The sequence below is a fragment of the Cavenderia fasciculata genome (genome assembly GCF_000203815.1).
Source record: "Cavenderia fasciculata unplaced genomic scaffold Scf_ET2XIPL01COFD4-5, whole genome shotgun sequence".
NCBI classification, from domain to species: domain Eukaryota; phylum Evosea; class Eumycetozoa; order Acytosteliales; family Cavenderiaceae; genus Cavenderia; species Cavenderia fasciculata.
Genome location: NW_004457695.1, coordinates 3,082,503 through 3,102,902, shown reverse-complemented (window position 1 = coordinate 3,102,902; position 20,400 = coordinate 3,082,503). Strand labels below are relative to the sequence as shown.

General features: G+C 35.3%; 5 protein-coding genes across 5 annotated transcripts; 4 read left to right on the top strand and 1 right to left on the bottom strand.

Annotated features, from left to right (window-relative positions):
* Positions 1-16: 16 nt before the first annotated feature.
* Positions 17-433, top strand: DFA_08804 (uncharacterized protein; the record flags this gene model as incomplete). Its single annotated transcript, XM_004356235.1, has 1 exon — positions 17-433. One exon carries the CDS (start codon positions 17-19, stop codon positions 431-433), a length of 417 nt encoding a protein of 138 aa, XP_004356288.1.
* Positions 434-689: 256 nt separating this feature from the next.
* On the bottom strand, positions 690-4,668 carry DFA_08803 (WD repeat protein; the record flags this gene model as incomplete). Its single annotated transcript, XM_004356234.1, has 10 exons — positions 690-965; positions 992-1,021; positions 1,128-1,152; positions 1,274-1,324; positions 1,455-2,083; positions 2,169-2,571; positions 2,653-3,032; positions 3,106-3,256; positions 3,362-3,859; positions 4,652-4,668. The coding sequence occupies 10 exons, from the start codon at positions 4,666-4,668 to the stop codon at positions 690-692; spliced, it is 2,460 nt and encodes an 819-aa protein (XP_004356287.1).
* A 529-nt stretch (positions 4,669-5,197) lies between these two features.
* On the top strand, positions 5,198-11,090 carry DFA_08802 (WD40 repeat-containing protein; the record flags this gene model as incomplete). Its single annotated transcript, XM_004356233.1, has 8 exons — positions 5,198-5,791; positions 5,880-6,020; positions 6,104-6,463; positions 6,556-6,834; positions 6,902-7,264; positions 7,355-8,758; positions 8,817-9,093; positions 10,153-11,090. 8 exons carry the CDS (start codon positions 5,198-5,200, stop codon positions 11,088-11,090), a joined length of 4,356 nt encoding a protein of 1,451 aa, XP_004356286.1.
* A 274-nt stretch (positions 11,091-11,364) lies between these two features.
* Positions 11,365-13,081, top strand: DFA_08801 (uncharacterized protein; the record flags this gene model as incomplete). Its single annotated transcript, XM_004356232.1, has 3 exons — positions 11,365-11,511; positions 11,584-11,839; positions 11,931-13,081. 3 exons carry the CDS (start codon positions 11,365-11,367, stop codon positions 13,079-13,081), a joined length of 1,554 nt encoding a protein of 517 aa, XP_004356285.1.
* A 257-nt stretch (positions 13,082-13,338) lies between these two features.
* On the top strand, positions 13,339-20,191 carry DFA_08800 (uncharacterized protein; the record flags this gene model as incomplete). Its single annotated transcript, XM_004356231.1, has 8 exons — positions 13,339-13,482; positions 13,563-13,818; positions 13,904-14,977; positions 15,421-15,735; positions 15,817-16,027; positions 16,115-17,495; positions 18,325-18,349; positions 18,594-20,191. The coding sequence occupies 8 exons, from the start codon at positions 13,339-13,341 to the stop codon at positions 20,189-20,191; spliced, it is 5,004 nt and encodes a 1,667-aa protein (XP_004356284.1).
* Positions 20,192-20,400: the final 209 nt, after the last annotated feature.

Sequence of the window (20,400 nt, the reverse complement as noted above, 5' to 3'; positions counted from 1 at the left end):
CAATTATCTTTTTAATATGTCTAAATTTGCAATTCCAAATCCTCAAGATGTAATGACTACAGCCAAACAATCATTATCACTTTACAATGATATCACCAATCAAATCAAAAATGATAACAAAAAACTAGTGTTTATTGTAAATCATACAGCCTTTCCAATGCAAGTAGGCTTTGTCAGTGGAGATGATGTCGGTGCTCCTATTCATGTTGGACCAGGTCAACAAACTCATATTACATTTGCACCTCATTTACTTGGAAGAACTCTCTTTTGGGCAGTCATTACAAGCAAGTGGAGAAAGATTCATATCGATGTCTATGGTGGAGGTGCTCCATCCAGATCAAATTTGATTCAACTATACGATCACCACATTAATCTAAATTATTCTCACTACAAGAATTGGGATGATCCTAATATTAACAAAAGAATGGATTAAATATATTTTAATATCACCATATCATCGATCATCGTTCTGTAAATAAACATCTTCTGTTATAATTTCTTTCTTTTCTGTATTCTCTGTTCAATACTGACAACAATGATCAGATCGAGCTGATAATTTGAATTGTTCTTAAAATAAATTTGTTTGGTTCATAACGTTTGAGTGGATATTAAAATAAACTTGGTTTATTTTTTTTGATGTTGTTTGATTGTTGTTTGAAATGGTTTGAATATATTATATAGGACAATCTTTAAACAGGGGAGGGTGTTATAAATCTCTCTCCCTTATTTACAGCACTTGGTATCACACTTGCAAGAATCCGACTTCTTGGAGCAATCACATTGCTTGCATTGGCATCCTTGCGAACAGGTCTTCTTTGTCTCATGTGCGTCTCCACACTTGCAACCACCTTCGCACTTACAGTTGTCACCACATTTACATGAATGAGTCTAATATAAAATAGATTGATAGAGATTGTTTGATCAAAGAGAAAAGAATTAATATTTATAAATATTACTAATTTGTACTATAAATAAATAAATAGATAAATACCATTTTTGAATTATAATTATTTTTTAGAATCTAAATTTAATAATGAAATTGAATCGCGTGAAAGCATTTAAAGCTATTTGGTTGTTCATTCCCCAAAAAATATTTAATTCGATTTGTGGGTTGTTGGTGAACTCACACTCTCTTTCAAAGAGAGGGTCATGCTACAAAAAAATGTATTAATTTCTCTTTTTAAAAATTCATCCAAAAAAGGTAACCCTTCCAAATTGGATTAATTATTATTGTAAAACCATGGTTGGTATTGGTATAATATAATAACCATACCTCATTGAGAGTTGGGATACCCAGTTACTAATATTGAATATTCCAAATATACTATATAATATTATTTTGGAGATATATCCAGGATAAATGAGGAAGGGAATATATTATAATATATTAAAAAAAACAAACAAATCTAGATATAACTTATTTATTTCAATGAATGAATTTTACTTTACTTTACTTGTTATTATTATTATTATTATTATTATTATTATTATTATTATTATTTTGTTGTTGAGGTTGAGATCCACCGCCACCTACTTGTAAATTATTTCTAGTCCAAATTTTAATTGATTGATCATCACTTGCACTACAAAAGAGATAGGGGTCTGTAGGAGACCAATGAACCGAGTTGACTGTGCCAAAGTGACCAGAGAGTGTTTCGAGTAGGGTACCGTTGAGTCTGTTCCAAATGTAGATCTTTGAATCTTCGGAACCGCTAATAATAAATGTCTGATCAGCACCGCCAAAGCACGATCGAATGACAAAGCGGCCTTGACGCATACCCCTGTATTTCTGTATGATGGTTCTCTTTTCGAGATCCCAAAGATGAATTTCTTGGTTGGATGTATTGACAAGTGCAAATCGGCTGTCATTGCTCAACTCCATCGATGTGATTGCTTCAGTCTCTGGTATCGAAGTTTCCGGTGTCTTTTCATTGTCTATATCGTATAATCTAATCTTTTTCTCTTGACAGATAACAACCAATTGTTTACCATCCTTATGAATTCCCAAATCGTTCACTCTTGCACATTGCCAACTTCTAACTGGTGTTGAAACCATTGAAGCTGTTTCAACTGTTGCTGCATTCTATAAAATAAAATAAATAAACAAAAAAAAGTATAAATATTATTATTCTTTTTTTTTTTCTTTTTTTCTTTTTTTTTTCTTTTACCCATAAATAAATAAATTTATCATTTCCACCTGAAACAAAACGTTTACCATCTGGGTGCCAAGCCACAGAGGTCACAACATCTGTATGTTTTGCATAGGTCTTTACACAGACACCAGAATCGACACTCCAAAGTTTAACATTGTGATCGCTGCTTGCACTAACTATATTCTTGTCGTCGGGTGACCATGACAAATAGCCAACCTCTTTGGTGTGTCCAGTGAGTGTATGAATGATTTTTGGTTCTCTTCCCTTGTCATAGTATTCATTCATATCCCATATAATAATTGAATTGTCTTTGGAACATGATGCCAATCTTTTACCATTATTTGAAAATCTAACAAACCATACTTCATCACTATGTCTATCCTTTAAAGTAAATTTACATTCTAATGGCATTTGATCCCTAAAATAAATAAATAAATAAACAATATTAATAATTATTATTATTTATATGTCTGTTTTTTTTTTTTGTTTTCTTTTTTACCTTTGACAAATATGATCTTCGAATAAACTTAAACGGTGATGTGTAGTGTTATGATATATACATTTGGTGATTTGATGTTGAACCGATTGTGATAATAATTCTTCCAATCTATTATCTGGTACCATTACATCAGAACTAACATATTCTCTTATATCATTTAATAGATTATTTCTTGATAATGGACCAGCACCTGGCCACTGTGCTCTCTTTTTCAATTCCAAACTTTCGTTGCACATGATTAAACTTGTCAACAATTGTAGTTTTTTAGTGTCTTTACTAATTGGTGTGATTTCATTTCGTAGACAATCCAATGCTTCCTTTACCTTTTTGTTTTCTAAACTTTCCAAAAACTTTTGGCTATATATTAAAGATTTTACATTCTATAAAAAATAATAATAATAATCAATATCATAGGTACCATTAATCAATCATCTTTCAATTCTTTTGACATACATCCAAATCAGATTGTGATTTAATTTTTAAAAAAGGTAAATAAGATTCCACTTTGGTCCAATCACCTTCCATTGTACTTTGAATAAATTGAACAACCTCTGGTGATTGTAAATAGATACCACTATCCTTTTCAAGAAATTCTGCTGATTTCCTAATTCAAATTGAATCAAGTTGTTTGTTAGTTATGTTATGTTTGAGTCAATCAATAGTGATATAAATATATTTATATCTATCTATCTTATATTATATAACATACTTGTATCCTAAACAATTTAAAGATTGAATGACAAGTCTCACCAATTCATTCTTGTTAAACTTTCCATCTTGGGTCATATCCATATCACCATTACTACTATTTACACCGTTTGGATAATGTACACCATTCTGTTTGTTATTATTATTATTATTATTATTATTATTGTTATTATTATTTGATAACATTTTTGTGATCTTGTTATTATTATTGTTACTAAATTGACTAATTCTACTTTCAGTTGTAGTATCGTATTGTCTTTTGACTCTCTTGAATGGTCTGTTTGATTGAGCTCTTTGTTGAAGTTGATGAGTATGGGTGTCTTCACCCTCTTCTACTTCTACTTCTTCTTCTTCTTCTTCTTCTTCTTGTTGTTGATCTTCTTCTTCCTCTTCTTCCTCCTCTAGTACTCTTCCTCTAGCTATCAACGTTGATGATATTAAAGGTGGGGGATTGTTGTTATTGTTATTGTTGTTGTTGCTACTACTACTAGTATTGCTGCTATTGTTATTATTTATTCTCTCCAGTGCTTGAAAAAGGTATTTACAAATGTCTATCGCTACAACTCACTACTTACTTTGATTGCCAAGTAGTGTAGTGGGTAGACAAGTGACAAGAAGGACAAACAAGGAGCTCTGTGAAAGAGTCTGTGGGTGTGATGTACAATGATAATGATAATCGTAATGATGAATGAATGAATGATAATACTATATGTCTGTGTTTTGATTTATATAATTAATCGTAATCGGTGATGTGATGATATATAATGATAAATGATAATGATGATGTGTATGTAAAAAAAAAAAAAGGCAGGTACAGTACAACTTGATTGATTGACTCTCTGTTATCTTTCTATCTGTCTATCTCCTCTCTTGTCTCTTTAAACAAACAAGATACTATACTATACTATACTACTAAATATATATATACTTCAAAAATGATAATGAAAATGAATAAGGTAATAAATTTCAATCTCTCTGTTCAAAAAAATTAAAAAATATAATATTTGTTTGTTTGTTGGAACTTCCATTTCTATCTACACCCAAAGCATACCAATAATATTATAAGTATATCTATATTTGGAAGGAGGAGGGAGAATGAGTATTAGATTTATAATTTAGATATTGAGATATAATAATAATATTATTATCCATCCTTCAATCTTTTTAATTGATCTGACCTGGTCGGTACTACTACTACTTATTGGCACTTGTCCAATGAATATTCATTCAACCATTACATCATGATGTAAGGATTGGATGGTGATGATCATCATCATCAACTCAAACACACAACACAAGTGGTGTCATTTATTTGTACCAATTATGTCCGATTATGTGTAGGTGTCTTCCAACACCAATCAAGATATCGCCATATCTTGAACTTTCCAAGCCATTTGCCCCGCAACACGACTTTTTGATATTTTTTTTCGCAAGTCGTCACAATCAAAAAATAATGAAACAGTTGAGGTTTCTGCAGGCTTTGAGGTCTACGAATTGATGACCTTATGACCCCAAACCTAGAAAACCACTACCTCATAACCTTCCTAGCCATCTGCATTCATTCATCCATCACCATCGCCAATTCAATTCTTTGTTTACACCAAAGAGGGTTCATAGAGACAGATAGAAAATTAGATTTATAAACAAAACATAACAATAAGAATAAGAATAATATAGCAAAGATACAACAGTGCTAAATCTATCTCTAAACACACAAACCATCGTTTCTATCTCTCTTTTTTCATTGTCCCCTCAACCCTAACCCTAACCCCCCCCCCCTACTCTATCCTATCATACCTCACACCCCCCAGATTTAATTCATAAAAATAGAGCTATAATGGAGAAATCTATAAACACTACCACCACCAGCAGCAGCTCTAGTAGTTTGAATTGCGGTGACATTAATAGTAGTAATAATAATAATAGTAATAACAATCAAACTCAAAATTCTACTACAACTGAAGAATTATGTGGTAGTAGTACTAACGACAGCAATATAAATCAAACAACTACAACTGTATCTACTACTCCTGTATCTACTACTACTACTACACCTCAATCAACTCAACATCTATATCCTAATGATTTAGATTTAGATTTAACAAATAATAATAATAATAATAATAATAATAATAATAGTAGTGAACCATTAAAAGTAGTAGAAGATACAATGAGGGAAAGAACAGCTACGACAACATCGACAACATCAACTTCGTCAGTGTCATCAACTTCGTCATCATCATTGTCATCACCAGTAGGAGCAGCGACAGCAGAGTCATCATATCTAAGGTTGATAGATTATTTTATCGTTTGTGGATTGAATCGATCGATTGTTGTAAATCATGCAGACCGACCATATCAAGCTGAAATACTTGATAGGTTCCCATTACATAATCATGATAATGCTCCTCTTCCTTCTCATTATTGGATGGTATGAAACACAATAGAATAGAAAAGAAAAGAAAAGAAAAAGATCGATAGAAAGAATGAAATATTAATATTCATTGTTATTATTTTAGTTTTGTTTTCCAAAAGGATTAATGTTGAGAGAGACAATGACCGATCCATCACTTTCAATGTTTTGTTTGACAGAGTTTGATGGAGCAAGATTCTATGCCAGCTCATTAATATATTATATACCAATTCCAAAGGATAGAAATGTATGTTTAAAAAAAGAAAGGAAAAGGAATTCCAGGCAGGATATAATATTAATCAAAAAATAATTGATGTTGTAATATTTTAGGAATCATCAATCAAAACATTGTATAAACCTGTATCTATAAATTTATTATCAAGATTCCCATGCTATGATATTCTTCGAAATATATTAAGGTATTTGTATCGTTGTACCAGACCCGGTGTGAAACTTGGTCTGCCAATCGAACGAATCATTTCAAATATCATACATGATCTACCACGTCCAATTCCTGGATACAAATTCATATTTAATTTACCTACTTTTAATCATCATCATATTAATAATAATAATCCAAATAATAATAATAATAATAATCAAAATCAAAATCAATCGACTAACCAAATCACCACTACCGAATCATTCCAATACCATCAAACTAACCGACCAAGTTTACCAAATGTTGATGTATGTAAACATATTTAATAATTATTAATTATGTAATCGACGATTTCTAAATACTTTACTTTTACTTTTACTTTTCCTTTTCCTTTTTTTAGATATCATTTAAATTCATATTTAATTGTATTGGTATACAAAATGTATTAAAGATATTTTCATTAATTTTACATGAAAGAAAGATATTATTCTTTTCATCAAATGAAACCTTGTTGACTACTGCGTGCGAGTCAATTGCTCATTTACTCTATCCATTCCAATGGCCACATGTATTTATTCCCATTCTACCAAATATTTTAATCGATTTTTTACAAGCTCCTACTCCTCTTATCGTTGGTATGCACAATACTACCAAAAATTTAGATATTGAATTCACTGATGTAAGTAATAATAATAATAATGTTGATCAACAGCGTTACTTACTTACTTTTATTATTATTATTCTAGATTATTGTTGTAAATCTTGATCAATCAACATTAAATATTCCATCAAATATAGCAGTACCTAATCTACCAGAAAAAGAAGTTAAATTGCTTGAAAGTAGATTATCTAAAATATTATTTCCTGAAATGTGGAATGTCCATTTGGCATTCCCATCATCATCATCATCACTATTAGAGTCATCTGTAGAACAATATGAAAACCAATTGGATGTTAATGCCAAGATAAGGTCTTGTTTCCTCAGCTTCTTTTTATCCTTTTTCCACAATGTCAACGAGTATCGATACCTCTTGAGAAAGTATCCAAAACCAATCACCTCATTTAATACTGCTTCATTTTTAATCAAACATAATAATACTGAAGTTGTTGTATGTACCAAAATATATTATAATTAGTAGTAGTAGTAGTAGTTTCAAAACAACTTTCTAAACCATTCCTTTTATTTCTTATTAATTTAGAACTTTTTAACATCAGTTTTGGAAACATCAGCTGTAACATCATTCCTTGATCAGAATATATCGAGTGGATCATTTTTCTATTATATTTGTAAATTACACGAACAAGAGGTTAGTTTGAATCCGACGACTACCTTTTACGACACTATTGTCAAGTCGCTGGCAGACACGCAGAGTCATCTCGGCGACTTGGAGGTGATCCAACCACCAGGAGCAGACGACTCGCCAATCAGTAGCGACGGTGCTGAAGAGTTGTTGGAATACTCGTACCAAAATGGAATTCCAGAGTTGAATGAAACCAACTTTTCTACGCGTGGTCATTTTTCCGTTAGTTGTAGTATTACTCGTGCCAAACCATTCAAACCGTCTCTTCCTTTGCAACAACAGACACCAGTGGTATCACCAGAGAAACCACACCACCCTCAACTACAACACCAACAATCGGCGGTTCAACTTCGAAAAGAGTCATTGTTAAAGTCACCTAGCAGCAACAACATTATTCCAAGCTCACCGAGCAATGGAAACCCATTGACTAGTATCAAGCTAAACAGCGATCAAGAACTACTCAAAGAGTTTATACAAAAGTATACAGAGATGATATTCGAGGACGAGCATACTGTGTCTCATAAAGGTGGAGCGGTTGATTTGGAACAACAGAATCTACTACTCAACCTATTTACATTGGCCAAGAGTAGAGAGTACTTTGTCGAGGCATTGTCAGCAATTGAAATATCACACAAAAAAGTATTATTCTTTTTAGGCAACTGGCGTCTCTTTTTACTGGTTGAAATCATTAAAAAGATATTCAACGAGTGTGACCATGCAGCCGACTTTAAAACAGCGTCACTCTTGTTGACGCGTATCAACGATATCTATTATTCAACTGCACATAATACATCTCCTGGTGGAGGTGGTGGACAGATGGTTGGAAATAACCTGGTTGGCGCAGCGACTGCTTTAAAATCAGAGCAGGATATTCAGCTGCCACTATGCAACCATTTCCTCAATCTTGGGTTATGGCGAAACACACATTTTTGGGAATCATGTTTCTTTGACAATGTGCAATCGTCGAGAAAGGAAAAGTTGACACCTATATTCCACGACTATCTATTTGATGATTGGGAGTTGTACAATGCCGACAAACAGAGACAATTGGTCGAGACTGAAGAGAATGTTCTCTTTTCCATCCTCAGTTCATTTGCCTATCAAATGATCCGTCTCAAAGTATCCACCGTCGAAACATCCCGGTTCGTCTCTCGTATGGCATCCCTCACCTCCCTCAACGACGACCATGTAGATACACTCGAAGAACTAGTCGAACGTATCTTTAAAGCTCATGCAATCGAATCAAGTAACCTACCAAATCAAAATAATAATAATAATCATATTAATGATACATCTCATTTTGTAAGTAATCAAATCAAATCAAATCCAATCATAATATTAATCATATTTTTTTGTTTAGAACAAATCTGATATTAAATATTTTACAGGATCAGTTAGAAGAAATATAGAGATTGAAAAGGATGGAGCTAAACAAATCTATACTAAACTGATTGAAAATAAGAGGAAAAAGGAAAGGGTACATGAAAATTCATTGGGTGGTGGTCAGACTTTGGGTCGTGCAAGTCACGAGAATTTAAAGGAAAAGGGTGTAATGGATATGACGACGACGACAAGTACAGTGTCACAAGATAGAACAGTTGATAAAAAGGATGGACATACAGTGACGACACTCAAGGGTAATTTTGGAGTGTCTTGTTTGGCCATTCATACCAAACCCAAGTGTATTATCAGTGGAGACAGCGGTGGATTCATTTCTATTTGGAACTATGAAGATGGAGAGTTGTTGCAAAAGCTTAATAACCACAAGGACTCGGTGACGTGTCTGGGCACGGGCGACTATGACGTGTTTGCTAGTGGGTCGCGAGACAAGACACTGCGCATCTGGAATTATGATGGGTCGAGTGGATGGAAGTGCGCGTCGACGCTGCAGGAACATACGGCCGAGATTACGTGCTTGGAGATGAAGCGAAACACCATCTTGACGGGGTCGTACGACTCAACGGTCAATTTGTGGGACGTGCGAACGAACCGTCGCATCAAGGCGTTTACAGGACACATGCAACACATCCTTTCGATAGCACTCAATGCCGACGCTCAAATTGCAGTGTCGACAAGCTCGGATGCGACAGCTCGCGTGTGGGACTTGCGCACACTAAAGTGCATGCGTGTGCTCAACGCGCACAATGATTGGGTCACCAAGGCACTGTTTGATCCGTCCAACTCCAAGACGCTGTTTACAGGCGGGTTTGATTGTATGGTCAAGATGTGGGACATTGGGTCGGGTGAGGTGGTCAAGACTTTCTCGGGACACGCCGGAGGCATCAACTGCCTCGCGTACAACCCGGCCACGAGCACGTTGATCAGCGGCAGCGGCGACGGCTTCCTCAAGTCGTGGGATGTCCGTTCGGGATTCTCAACCACCTCGTTCAAAGGACACCGCGATGAGATTCTCTCTATACTCTATGAAGACGAGACACTCATCACCAGCTCCAACGACCAGACCATCCGTGTGTGGAACGTCAACAATGGTGCCTGCCAAAAGGTGCTGCGTGGACACACCGACTGGATCAAATGTCTTGCCTCTCCCAAACACGGACCTCTCACACGGTTCATATCGGCCAGTTGGGACAGCACCATCAAACTATGGGATCTAGACAATACACCTCCCACCACCACCACTCCCAACCCTCTCTCTTCCTCTTCCTCTTCCTCAATTCCCCAAGTATTTAAAAAAGGTGGATCATTTATTTTAAATCCAAATAGTGGTGGAGGTGGAGGTGGAGCAGGAGGAGCAGGAGCTCAAAACATTCCAGTCAACAAAAGTACAATAGAAAGAGTTCAAAAACAACAACAACAATTAAAGAAATCAAATATTCTAAATACTAGTATTGGTAATTTACGTAGTAGTATTAATAGTCTTGGTAGTAGTGGTGGTAGTGGTAGCGGTGGTAGTATTATATTATCAAATTCTTCTTCCTCATCCTCTTCATCCTCTTCATCATCCTCATTATCATCATCGACAGTTTCATCATTGTCATCTTCAACTTCATCCATTCCCATTTCAACCCCTCCACAATCTTCTCCAAACCATATTATTAATAATAACGTTGGGAATGGTGCACTATTAACATCTGGAAATGGATCAGGGTATTCAAGACCAATGGGAATTACAAAGACCAAAGGAGGACCTATTATTACTGAAAAGGAAAAGGAAAAGGAACGACCCTCGTCTGATTCACCTTCAATGTCATCATCATTTTTAAATTCTGTTGGTTTAATGCCATCTCATCATCGATCTATGAATGAATCGGAACTGTCAAACAGTCTTACATTTGGAAGTAGCAGTAGTTCATTTGGCAATGGTAATAGTGGTAATAATACACCATCAAATGGTGTTGGTGTCCAATCGACATCTTCATCAACCACTTCAACACCATCTACATCTCCCACCAATATTGTTCGTAGTCAATTGACCAGTAGTTATAGTGGAGGAGGTAATAATAGTGGTTGGCAAATAGGTTCACCTTCATCAAAATCTAGAATTCATCATTCACCACCTTCATCATCCTCATCCTCATCCTCCTCATCTTCCTCCTCAACGTCATCTTCAGCAATATCGTCACCGACATCACCATCATCAACATCCTCACAACCAACAAATAAATCACCATAAACAATAAATTAATTAAATATTTATTGAACTTACATACCCATGCATTTAATTCAAAACCTTTTTTGATTCTAGAAATAATAATTAATTAAAAAAAAATAAAAGGACTAGATCTAGTCCTAAACTCGAAAACCTGGTACACGAACCAGTGAAAACCAAAAAAAGAACACCCCGTTTAATTAGATTTCTCCCGACAAAGATGGCTACTGTCGCCTTTTTTCGTTGTTAACTTAACTTTTGTTTGTTTATACAAATACAGATAGATAGATAGATAAGAATGAAATTAGTTATTTATTTCATTGCTATTGTTGCTGTTGTACTTTCGACAACAGTAGCTATTGTCAATGCCCAAAAGGGTGTTTACCCCGATGCTGGTGTTTACTTGACTTTTAGTACTTATTATACTGCTACTTTGGCTCATACTGTATGTAACGCACTATAGAACAAGTTAATTACATTTATTCTTACTTTTATACTCCTCTTCCCCCTCCTTTAGATGACAGAGACAATTGTAAAGAATGTAAATGCTCAAGGTATTCCATCATTCAAAATAACAGATGGTCATGTATCAGTTGATATTAAGAATATTCAACACTCTGTTGCTATGGATACACCATTCTACTTGCAAACAGGAGCTGGTAGTTATCAAGCTGGTTGGAAACAAGTTGATTTTACTATTCATACCGATTATGAAGCTTGTTATAAATGGCATATGGATCAAAATATCAATATTTGTGAACATGGTAAAATTGGTATGTAATTACACAAATACAAAGAAAGAAATAATAATATAATTTATATAATATAATACTTACTTATTTGTTTATTTTGTTTTCTATTTAGAAATTGTTACAACAAATAATCCAAATGTAACATTGACAACAACATTTAATTTAAATATTGATACTACATCACCAACATTTAGTGATGTATCAACTATTATGAGTGCACCTGGTAATGCAATTGAATATAGTGCATCTTGTGAAAGCAAGGTTTGTGACAAGACACATGATATTCGTAATGCAGTTGCATCACAATTCATCCCATCCATTGAAAAGTCGATTACCCAACAACTCAATGCCAAGGCATCGACCATTGTTGCACTCTTTCCTCCACTTAGACCATTATCTGGCTTCAAGTACAAAGACCTTACATATTATTTAGATAGTATTGGAGAGATTGTCGAAGCCGGTACTGTCGAACACAATACACCAGCTGTTACATTTGCTATTAATGGTGGTATTGCTGTAAAGAATGGTGGAGGTAACCCAGCATACCCAACTCAAAGACCTACTTTGACTCCACCAGTCTCTGCCATTGAAGATTTCCATACGACTGAATGGCAAGTATTGCTCACCCCATTCTTTTTCGAGTCAATGATTGATGCAGCCGTTGCAAGTGGTCTACCCTATCTCATTGTACCATCGATGGTACCAAAGGGGTCTCCAGTCACCCTCGACACTTCTGATCCATTCTTTTCAGAGACAGCTCCTGGTATGACCAAATCCTATCCAAACCTTCCCATCACTCTCCAAATCACAGCACCTGGTTCCGAACAATCGACCTTTTCATGCAAGGTTGATAGCAGCGGTATTGCAGTTTCAAACTTTGAACTACTTGTCGCCTTTTTAGTAGACACTGCCGGTAACAAGCAAGTACCCGCCTTTTCAGTATTGGCCACTGTCGATGCCACCCTCGACGTCCAACCCAAACTACTCTCCAACGGTAGTGTATCAGTCACCACTACCATGTCGGGATTCAACCCAGCTGTCAAATTAGTATCATCAAGTGTCGGTGATGTTGATACCGATGGTATCCTCCAAATGTTACAATTGGCAGGTTCAATGGCCGCATTCCCAAACATGATAGTCAATAATCCATCAACTCAATACAAATTCACTCAACTTGAACCTGCCTACAGTAATGATAATTTCATGACCATCGGTATTACTCAAGCTTTAAAATCAACTATTCATTCTGCTACATTTGTATAATTTAAATAAATTAAAATTAATAAATTAAATTAATATTAATTTATAACCTTTAGAAATAGGTCAAGGAAAGGTTGGAATAAAAAGTATCCACAAGTGTGACCGAAAAACCATGGGTCTGAAGATATTCAATATCTTGACTCCTCGTAAGATTCATTCAATTTGGAACAGTGAACGAAAGGACGGACGTACTTTCATCCACCCATTCATTGTATATTAATATATAGAGAAAGAGAGAGAGATAAAGTAGATAGATAGAAATGAGAATAGTTGGTTATTTAATTGCTTTATTGTTGGTTGCAACAACTACAATTGCAACTATTAATGCACAACAAGGTGTTTACCCAAGTGCTGGTGTATACCTTACTTTTAGTACTTATTATACCTCTACATTGGCTAATACTGTATGTATCAAATATATAGATAAAGTGATAGATAGATACAAGGTATTGATAATTAATTGATTATATTTATTTATGTGTAGATGACAGAGACGATTGTAAATAATTTAAATGCACAATCTGTACCATCATTTAAAGTAGATGACGGTCATATCACTGTTGATATTTCAAACATTCAACAATCAGTTGGTATGAATACACCATTCTACTTGCAAACAGGTGCCGGTAGTTATCAAGCTGGTTGGAAACAAGTTGATTTTACCATTCATATGGATTATGAAGCTTGTTATAAATGGCATATGGCAGATGATGTTAATATTTGTGAACATGGTAAAATTGGTATGTAAATATATAATAATATATAATAATATAAATAATCTATAACAATAATAATACTTATTTACTTAATTGTTTGAATATTTAGAAATTGTTACAACAAATAGTCCAAATGTTACATTGACAACTGCATTTAATTTAATGTTTGATTCTACGTCACCATCATTTAGTGACGTATCGACTGTAGTTGGTGCACCTGGTAATGCAATTGAATATAGTGCATCTTGTGAAAGCAAGGTTTGTGACAAGACATCAGAGATTCGTGATGCTGTGGCCGACCAATTCATCCCATCCATCCAAACAACTATAACCGAACAACTCAATGCCAAGGCATCAACCATTGCCGCTCTATTCCCTCCACTTAGACCATTACCCAATTTCTCGTACAAAGGTAGTAGTTTCAGTGTAGTTAGTATGGGTGAGATTGTTGAAGGTTCGGCTGGTGATGATCTACCACCCGTTACATTTGCCGTCAACGGTGGTATTGCTGTTAGTGCCGCCGGCGGTGGAGCCAACCCAGTCTATCCATCACAAGCACCTACTTTTACTCCACCAGCTTCTGCCATTGAAGATTTCCATACGACTGAATGGCAAGTATTGCTCACCCCATTCTTTTTCGAGTCTATGATTGATGCAGCCCTAGAAACCTCTCTTCCAGGTCTAATTGTACCATCGATGGTACCTGCAGACTCTCCAGTCACCCTAAACACCTCTGATCCATTCTTTTCAGAGACAGCTCCTGGTATGACCCAATCCTACCCAAATCTTGCCATCTCTATCGATATTACTACCCCGGGATCTGAACAATCGACCTTTTCATGCAGTGTCAATGGTAGTGGTATAGTAGTATCTCAACTCGAGCTCTTGGCCACTTTTGTAGTTGCACCATCCACACCAGCCTTTACCGTATTGATTGCAGTCGATGCCACACTCGATGTCCAACCAACCCTACTCTCCAACGGTAGTGTATCAGTCGCCACCACAATGACTGGGTTCAACCCATCGGTCTCTGTTGCTTCGACCAATGTAGGTGAGATCGATACCGATGGTATCCTCCAAATGTTACAATTAATCGGTTCAATGGCCGCATTCCCAAACATGGTCATAAACAATCCATCAACTCAATATCAATTCACTCAACTTGAAGCTGCCTACAATAATGGTAATTTCATGACCATCGGTATTACTCAAGCTTTAAAATCAACAATTAAAAATAATGTTAGATTTATTTAAAGGTAAATAAATTAATATAATAATATAAATAAATATAGATCTATCTATATATATTAAATCAATGATTTATTCGGGAAGTAGAGAACAATCAATTGTTGATTGGAATGTTCTCTTCTAGATCTATCTTGCGACGCGACAAATTATTATTACTCATCGAATATTCGGCACGAAAACCAAACATTTAATTTGCCCCAACGAAAACCTTCCCTCTCACAATTGTTTTTTAAAAGCAGGCACTGTGTTTCATTGTTTCATCTGCAACAACTACGAGATCATTTGCACTGTTTTAAACAGATATATAATATTTATTTATATTTATATTTATATTTATATTTCTATATTTCTATTTCTTTCTATTTATTTATTTATAAGAAAAAACGATGATAGTAGAATATCATTGTGAAAGGTTAAAACACCGAGTTTTAGGAACCGATAATAATAGTAGTAGTAGTAGTAGTACATCAATTGATAATAATCATGACAACAATAAACAACATACTAGTGGTGTTTTAAGTTATAATAACTTGGTACCTGTAATTCCAAAGGCCTATTACTTTTTATTATTTTTTTGCTTTGGAACCTATCGACCATTCATTCCCATTGCATTGGCACACATTAAATTTACACCTAGTTTAATAGGGCTTACTTTGGCCTTTCCCCCATTCATTTCGTTTGTATCTTCACCAAGTATGTATAAAGCAGAAACAAAAAAAAACAAACACAAACAGGGTCCTGTTTGGGAAAACTAATACCATTGTCATGTCTTAGTGTGGTCAGCATTCTGCGATAAATATAAATGTCATCGACAGGCAGTCGTCATATCGGCGATCATGTCATCGTTGCTCATATTCTTACTCTACTTTGTCGAAAACCATGCAATTGTATTTTGTATAGTCCTCTTTAATGCCGTATTTTGGTCACCACTCATTCCAATCCTAGATTCTACAACTCTAAAGATTCTAGGTCCCTCAAGAGATTTGTAAGAAAGAAAGAAAGAAAGAAAGAACATATTTAATTATTTTTTTGAGAAACGAACAATTAATTTATTATTCTTTTAATTTTTTAGATATGGTAAACAAAGAATGTATGGTAGTGTTGGATTTGCAGTAAGTGCAACTAGTATTGGTATATTGGCACAACATTTGGATAATTTTAAGATTTATTGGATAAACTATCCAGTTGCAATGATGATCTATATGGTATTGATTTTGGTGTTTTACTATGATACTCCTGTCCCATTTAATATATTGGAGTTAAGAGATAGATATTCTTGGACTGATTTTAGAAAACAACCATCATATAAACAACAACATATAGCAATACCAACATCATCGTCATCGTCATCATCATCATCACAGGTATTTTCAGATTTGGATGGAGATGAAGATGATAATGAAGATTTGGAATTAGAAGTATTATCAAATAATGATGATTATGAAGAAGTTGACGCAAATAATAATAATAATAATAATAATTCTCAAAAAGAAAAAGATAATATGAAAATTAATTTAATCAATGACAAGAAATCAAAATCATCAACGCCAACTACCCCTCCAACGCCATCAACCCTATCAAATTCAACTCAACAATTAACATTTTTCCAATCACTTAAAATATTATTATCAAATTTTAAATTATTAATGTTTTTGGTGAATGCGCTGATTGTGTCTTTGGGCATGTCAATGAACAACAATTTCCTTGGATTGGTTATAGTCAATGATTTTAAAGGTCCGTCGTCGTTGATTGGTATCGCATCGATTATGAATGTCACTTTTGAACTGGTGTTCTTTTTCTTTGGCAAACAGTTGTTGGAGAAATGGGGTACCAAGCGCCTCATCATCTTGTCGCACGTCTGTCTCATTATCAGAGTCGTAGGATACATCTTTTTACTATCGGTCAAGGCGAGTGCCTGGGCCATCCTTCCAGTCGAGTTACTTCACGGTATCATCTTTGCGTCGATCTGGTCAGCTGGCAACAAGATCTGTTCAGACCTTGCTCCCAAGGGTCTCGAGACAACCAGCCAAAGTCTAATGTTTGCAGTCTACCTTGGACTGGGTATGGGACTAGGTGCCCTTCTCGGTGGTTCAATCTACCAAGCTTTCGGTCCAATTGTCATGTACACCATCATTCTCATCGTCACTGTATTCGGTCTCATCCTTTTCCTAATCTTTCAAAAAATTCAATCATCCTCTTCGTCCATGTCAATGTCTGCAGTACCAACAACCGACAAGTCCGACTTTGAACCATTACGTAATAGTAGTAGTGACCAAGTCAATGACACTAAATCACTCAATAATAATATCGACCAAAATAGTGACGACAGTGATCAATATGACGGTGCCAACACTATTGACACTTCCAACAACATCAATACTAGTGGCAATAATAATAATATTATGGTTGTCGACAATGCCATTCTTTCTAATCTTAGATTTAGTCAAGATATTGTAATTGACGATATTCAATAAATAAATAAATAAATAATATTTAAATATTATTATTCCAAAAAAATAAAATAAAAAAAGGAAAGGTATCAGGACTACAGGTAGATTTTACGTGACAAGTTTAACCACCCATCTCTGGAGTGGAGACCAGTTTAACCACTAGGTCCACAGTGGTATCTTCTTCGAGGTGATATTGAATTTGGGATTTGAATTCTTTGTTACGGGAGTCTGTAATTTTAACCAGCAGTCGGCCTTTTCCTCAATTATACATAGCTTCAATACTGTTGATATATCGACTATTGTTTAATTACTATTATACAATTATGGGAATAGGATGATTGATTGACCGTTTCCAACACCTCTTATCATTTCCTACAATACCCTTATTTTTGAACCAAGAAACATTGAAGAAAATAAATATTTTCTCAAATCAAATCATCTGATCCGACAAACAATCGAGTAGGGTTGTTGTTTGATAAAGAGAGAGAGAGATTACATATTTATAAAGACTAGTCTTTTGGTATAAAAAAAATAATGTGCTGATGATCCATCGGACGAGTCAGATAGATATTTTGGTTCATGGTTACAACAACTGCAACATTAATGACAACAAAAAAAAAAGCGAAACGATTGGGTGAAAAAAAGATAATTATCTTTTTTCCAACTGAACTTCTTGGCACGGGTCAAAAAAACGTCAATTTTTTTTAAAACTTCATGAACCAAGCTTTGAAGATGCCCTCTTTTGCTCACGTGATATCAAAAAAAACACACCTTTTTTGCTCATATCTTTGATTTGTATATATATATTTACTTTGTTTTTATATTATAATAGATAAGAGTATCATTATTATTAAAAGGTATGTCTGATTGATGATGATGATGAAGAAGAAGGTCAAGGAGAATTCTCAATTCTCGATCTTTTCAAAGCTCTTTTAAAAACTTATATAAATATTAACATTACAAACCCCCAACTTCCTTGACTCAAACTATTCATCTGATATCATTGTATTATCATTCTTTCTAATAGAAAAGCACAAACAAATCATCATTATATCCCCCCCTCTTCGATCAATCTATATATATATAATATAATCAAAAAAGACATGTCGACCATAGTTGCCACACCAGCTGCCACTTCAACCACTTCAACTACTTCACCATCAGTTGAAAAGAAGGAAAGAAAGCCACAAAACAACAACAACAAGAGAGATAACAACAACAACAACAAGTCAGGTGATGACAAGAAGAAGAGTTTCAACAACAATAACAACAACAAGAATGTTGGTGGAGAAAATGGAGATAAACCAAAAAAGACATTTGCCAATGACAAGGTAGGAGAAGGTATCAACTTGTCGATTGAAAAGGCTATTGAAGAGCAAAAGGCATTGAGAGCCAAGAGACAAGAATGTTTGAACAAGATGGCATCCAACAAGGAGAGAAATACAACCATCAAGAAGGAGATTGATCCAGCACGTCAAGAGTTTGACAAGGCCGTCGCCGAAAGAAAGGCCATGAAGAGCACCCTCCTAGTCGAAGACGAACATTTAAAGAGATTGATCGAGGAACAAAAGGAGCGTCGTGAATCCCTCAACAACATCGCCAAGGACCTCCCCATCAAGCTCAAGAAGGACAACCCCACCTTTGACCCCTTTGTGCAAATCGAACGCAACATTGCAGAGATTGAAAAGCGCATCGAAAATGAAAAGAGCATTCAAGCCCAACGTGTCCTCTTGAACGAAATCTCAGAGTTGCAACAATCCAAGCGTCGTATTCAACACCACACCGAACAACAAAAACAACTTGGCACACATGACGAACAAATCACTGCCCAAAAGAGCAAGGTTCACGCGATGCGTAGCGAATTCCAAAAATTGCAAAAGGTTGCTGAAACCAAAAAGCAAGCTGAAGATCCACTCTACGACGAACAAAAGAAGATCATTAACGAAAACAACAGCATCTTTGCCCAAATCAAAGAATTGGCCAACCAAATCGCAGAAAAGAGCAAATTCATCGACGCTGAAAAGGCCCGTTTCAAGGTGCACATTGAAGAGAGACGTGTCAAGGAGCAAGAGGAGCGCAAGAAGCGTCTCGAAGAAAAGGCCGCTTACATCAAGGCCCAAGAAGAAAAGGCCCGTCAAAGAGAGTTGGCCAAGATCCCATACGAAGAGGAATTGTACATTTGCGACGGTCTCGTTGCCTACCTCAACACCATCAAGCCAAAGCCTGTCGCTGCTGCCACCGAAGAAAAGCCAGTTGCCGCCGCCACCGAAGTCGAAGAAGGTTTCCAAGCTTTGCAACCTAAGCAAGCCAAGAAGGACAACAAGCGTAGTGGAGGTAGAAGTGCTTCTGTCGCCGCTCCAAAGAAGGATTCCAAGCCTGCCGCCCCAGTCTCTGACACTATCCGTCATCCAATGAACATTTTCATCAGCTTTGACAAGCTCTCTTTGACTCCACCAGAAAAGTACACTCAAGTCGATGATTTGATTGCTCAAGTCGTCATCAAAAAGGATCACTTCTCTGCTCTCTCCAAACAAAAGTTGGAAGAACGTAGAAAAGAATTGGATGCTGAAAAGGAAAAGAAGGAAGCTGAAGAAGCCTCTGCTACTACCTCAACCTCGACCACTACTACTGCCGCCGCCACCCCACAAGAAGAAAATGATGTCAAGCCAGTCGTTGAAAATGCAGATACCAAAAATTAAAGTAAAATAATAATAATAATAATAATAATAATAATATAATAAAATAATGTTAAAAAAAAAAATTAATATCAATCTAATCTATCTATCTATCTATCTATCTTTTACCAATCAACTTGTGAGTGTGTGTGAGATGAAGATGGATAGAAATATTTCAATATTGACTGTTGTTGTTTTTCATTAAAAATGTTTTTTAATTAAATAAAAAAAAC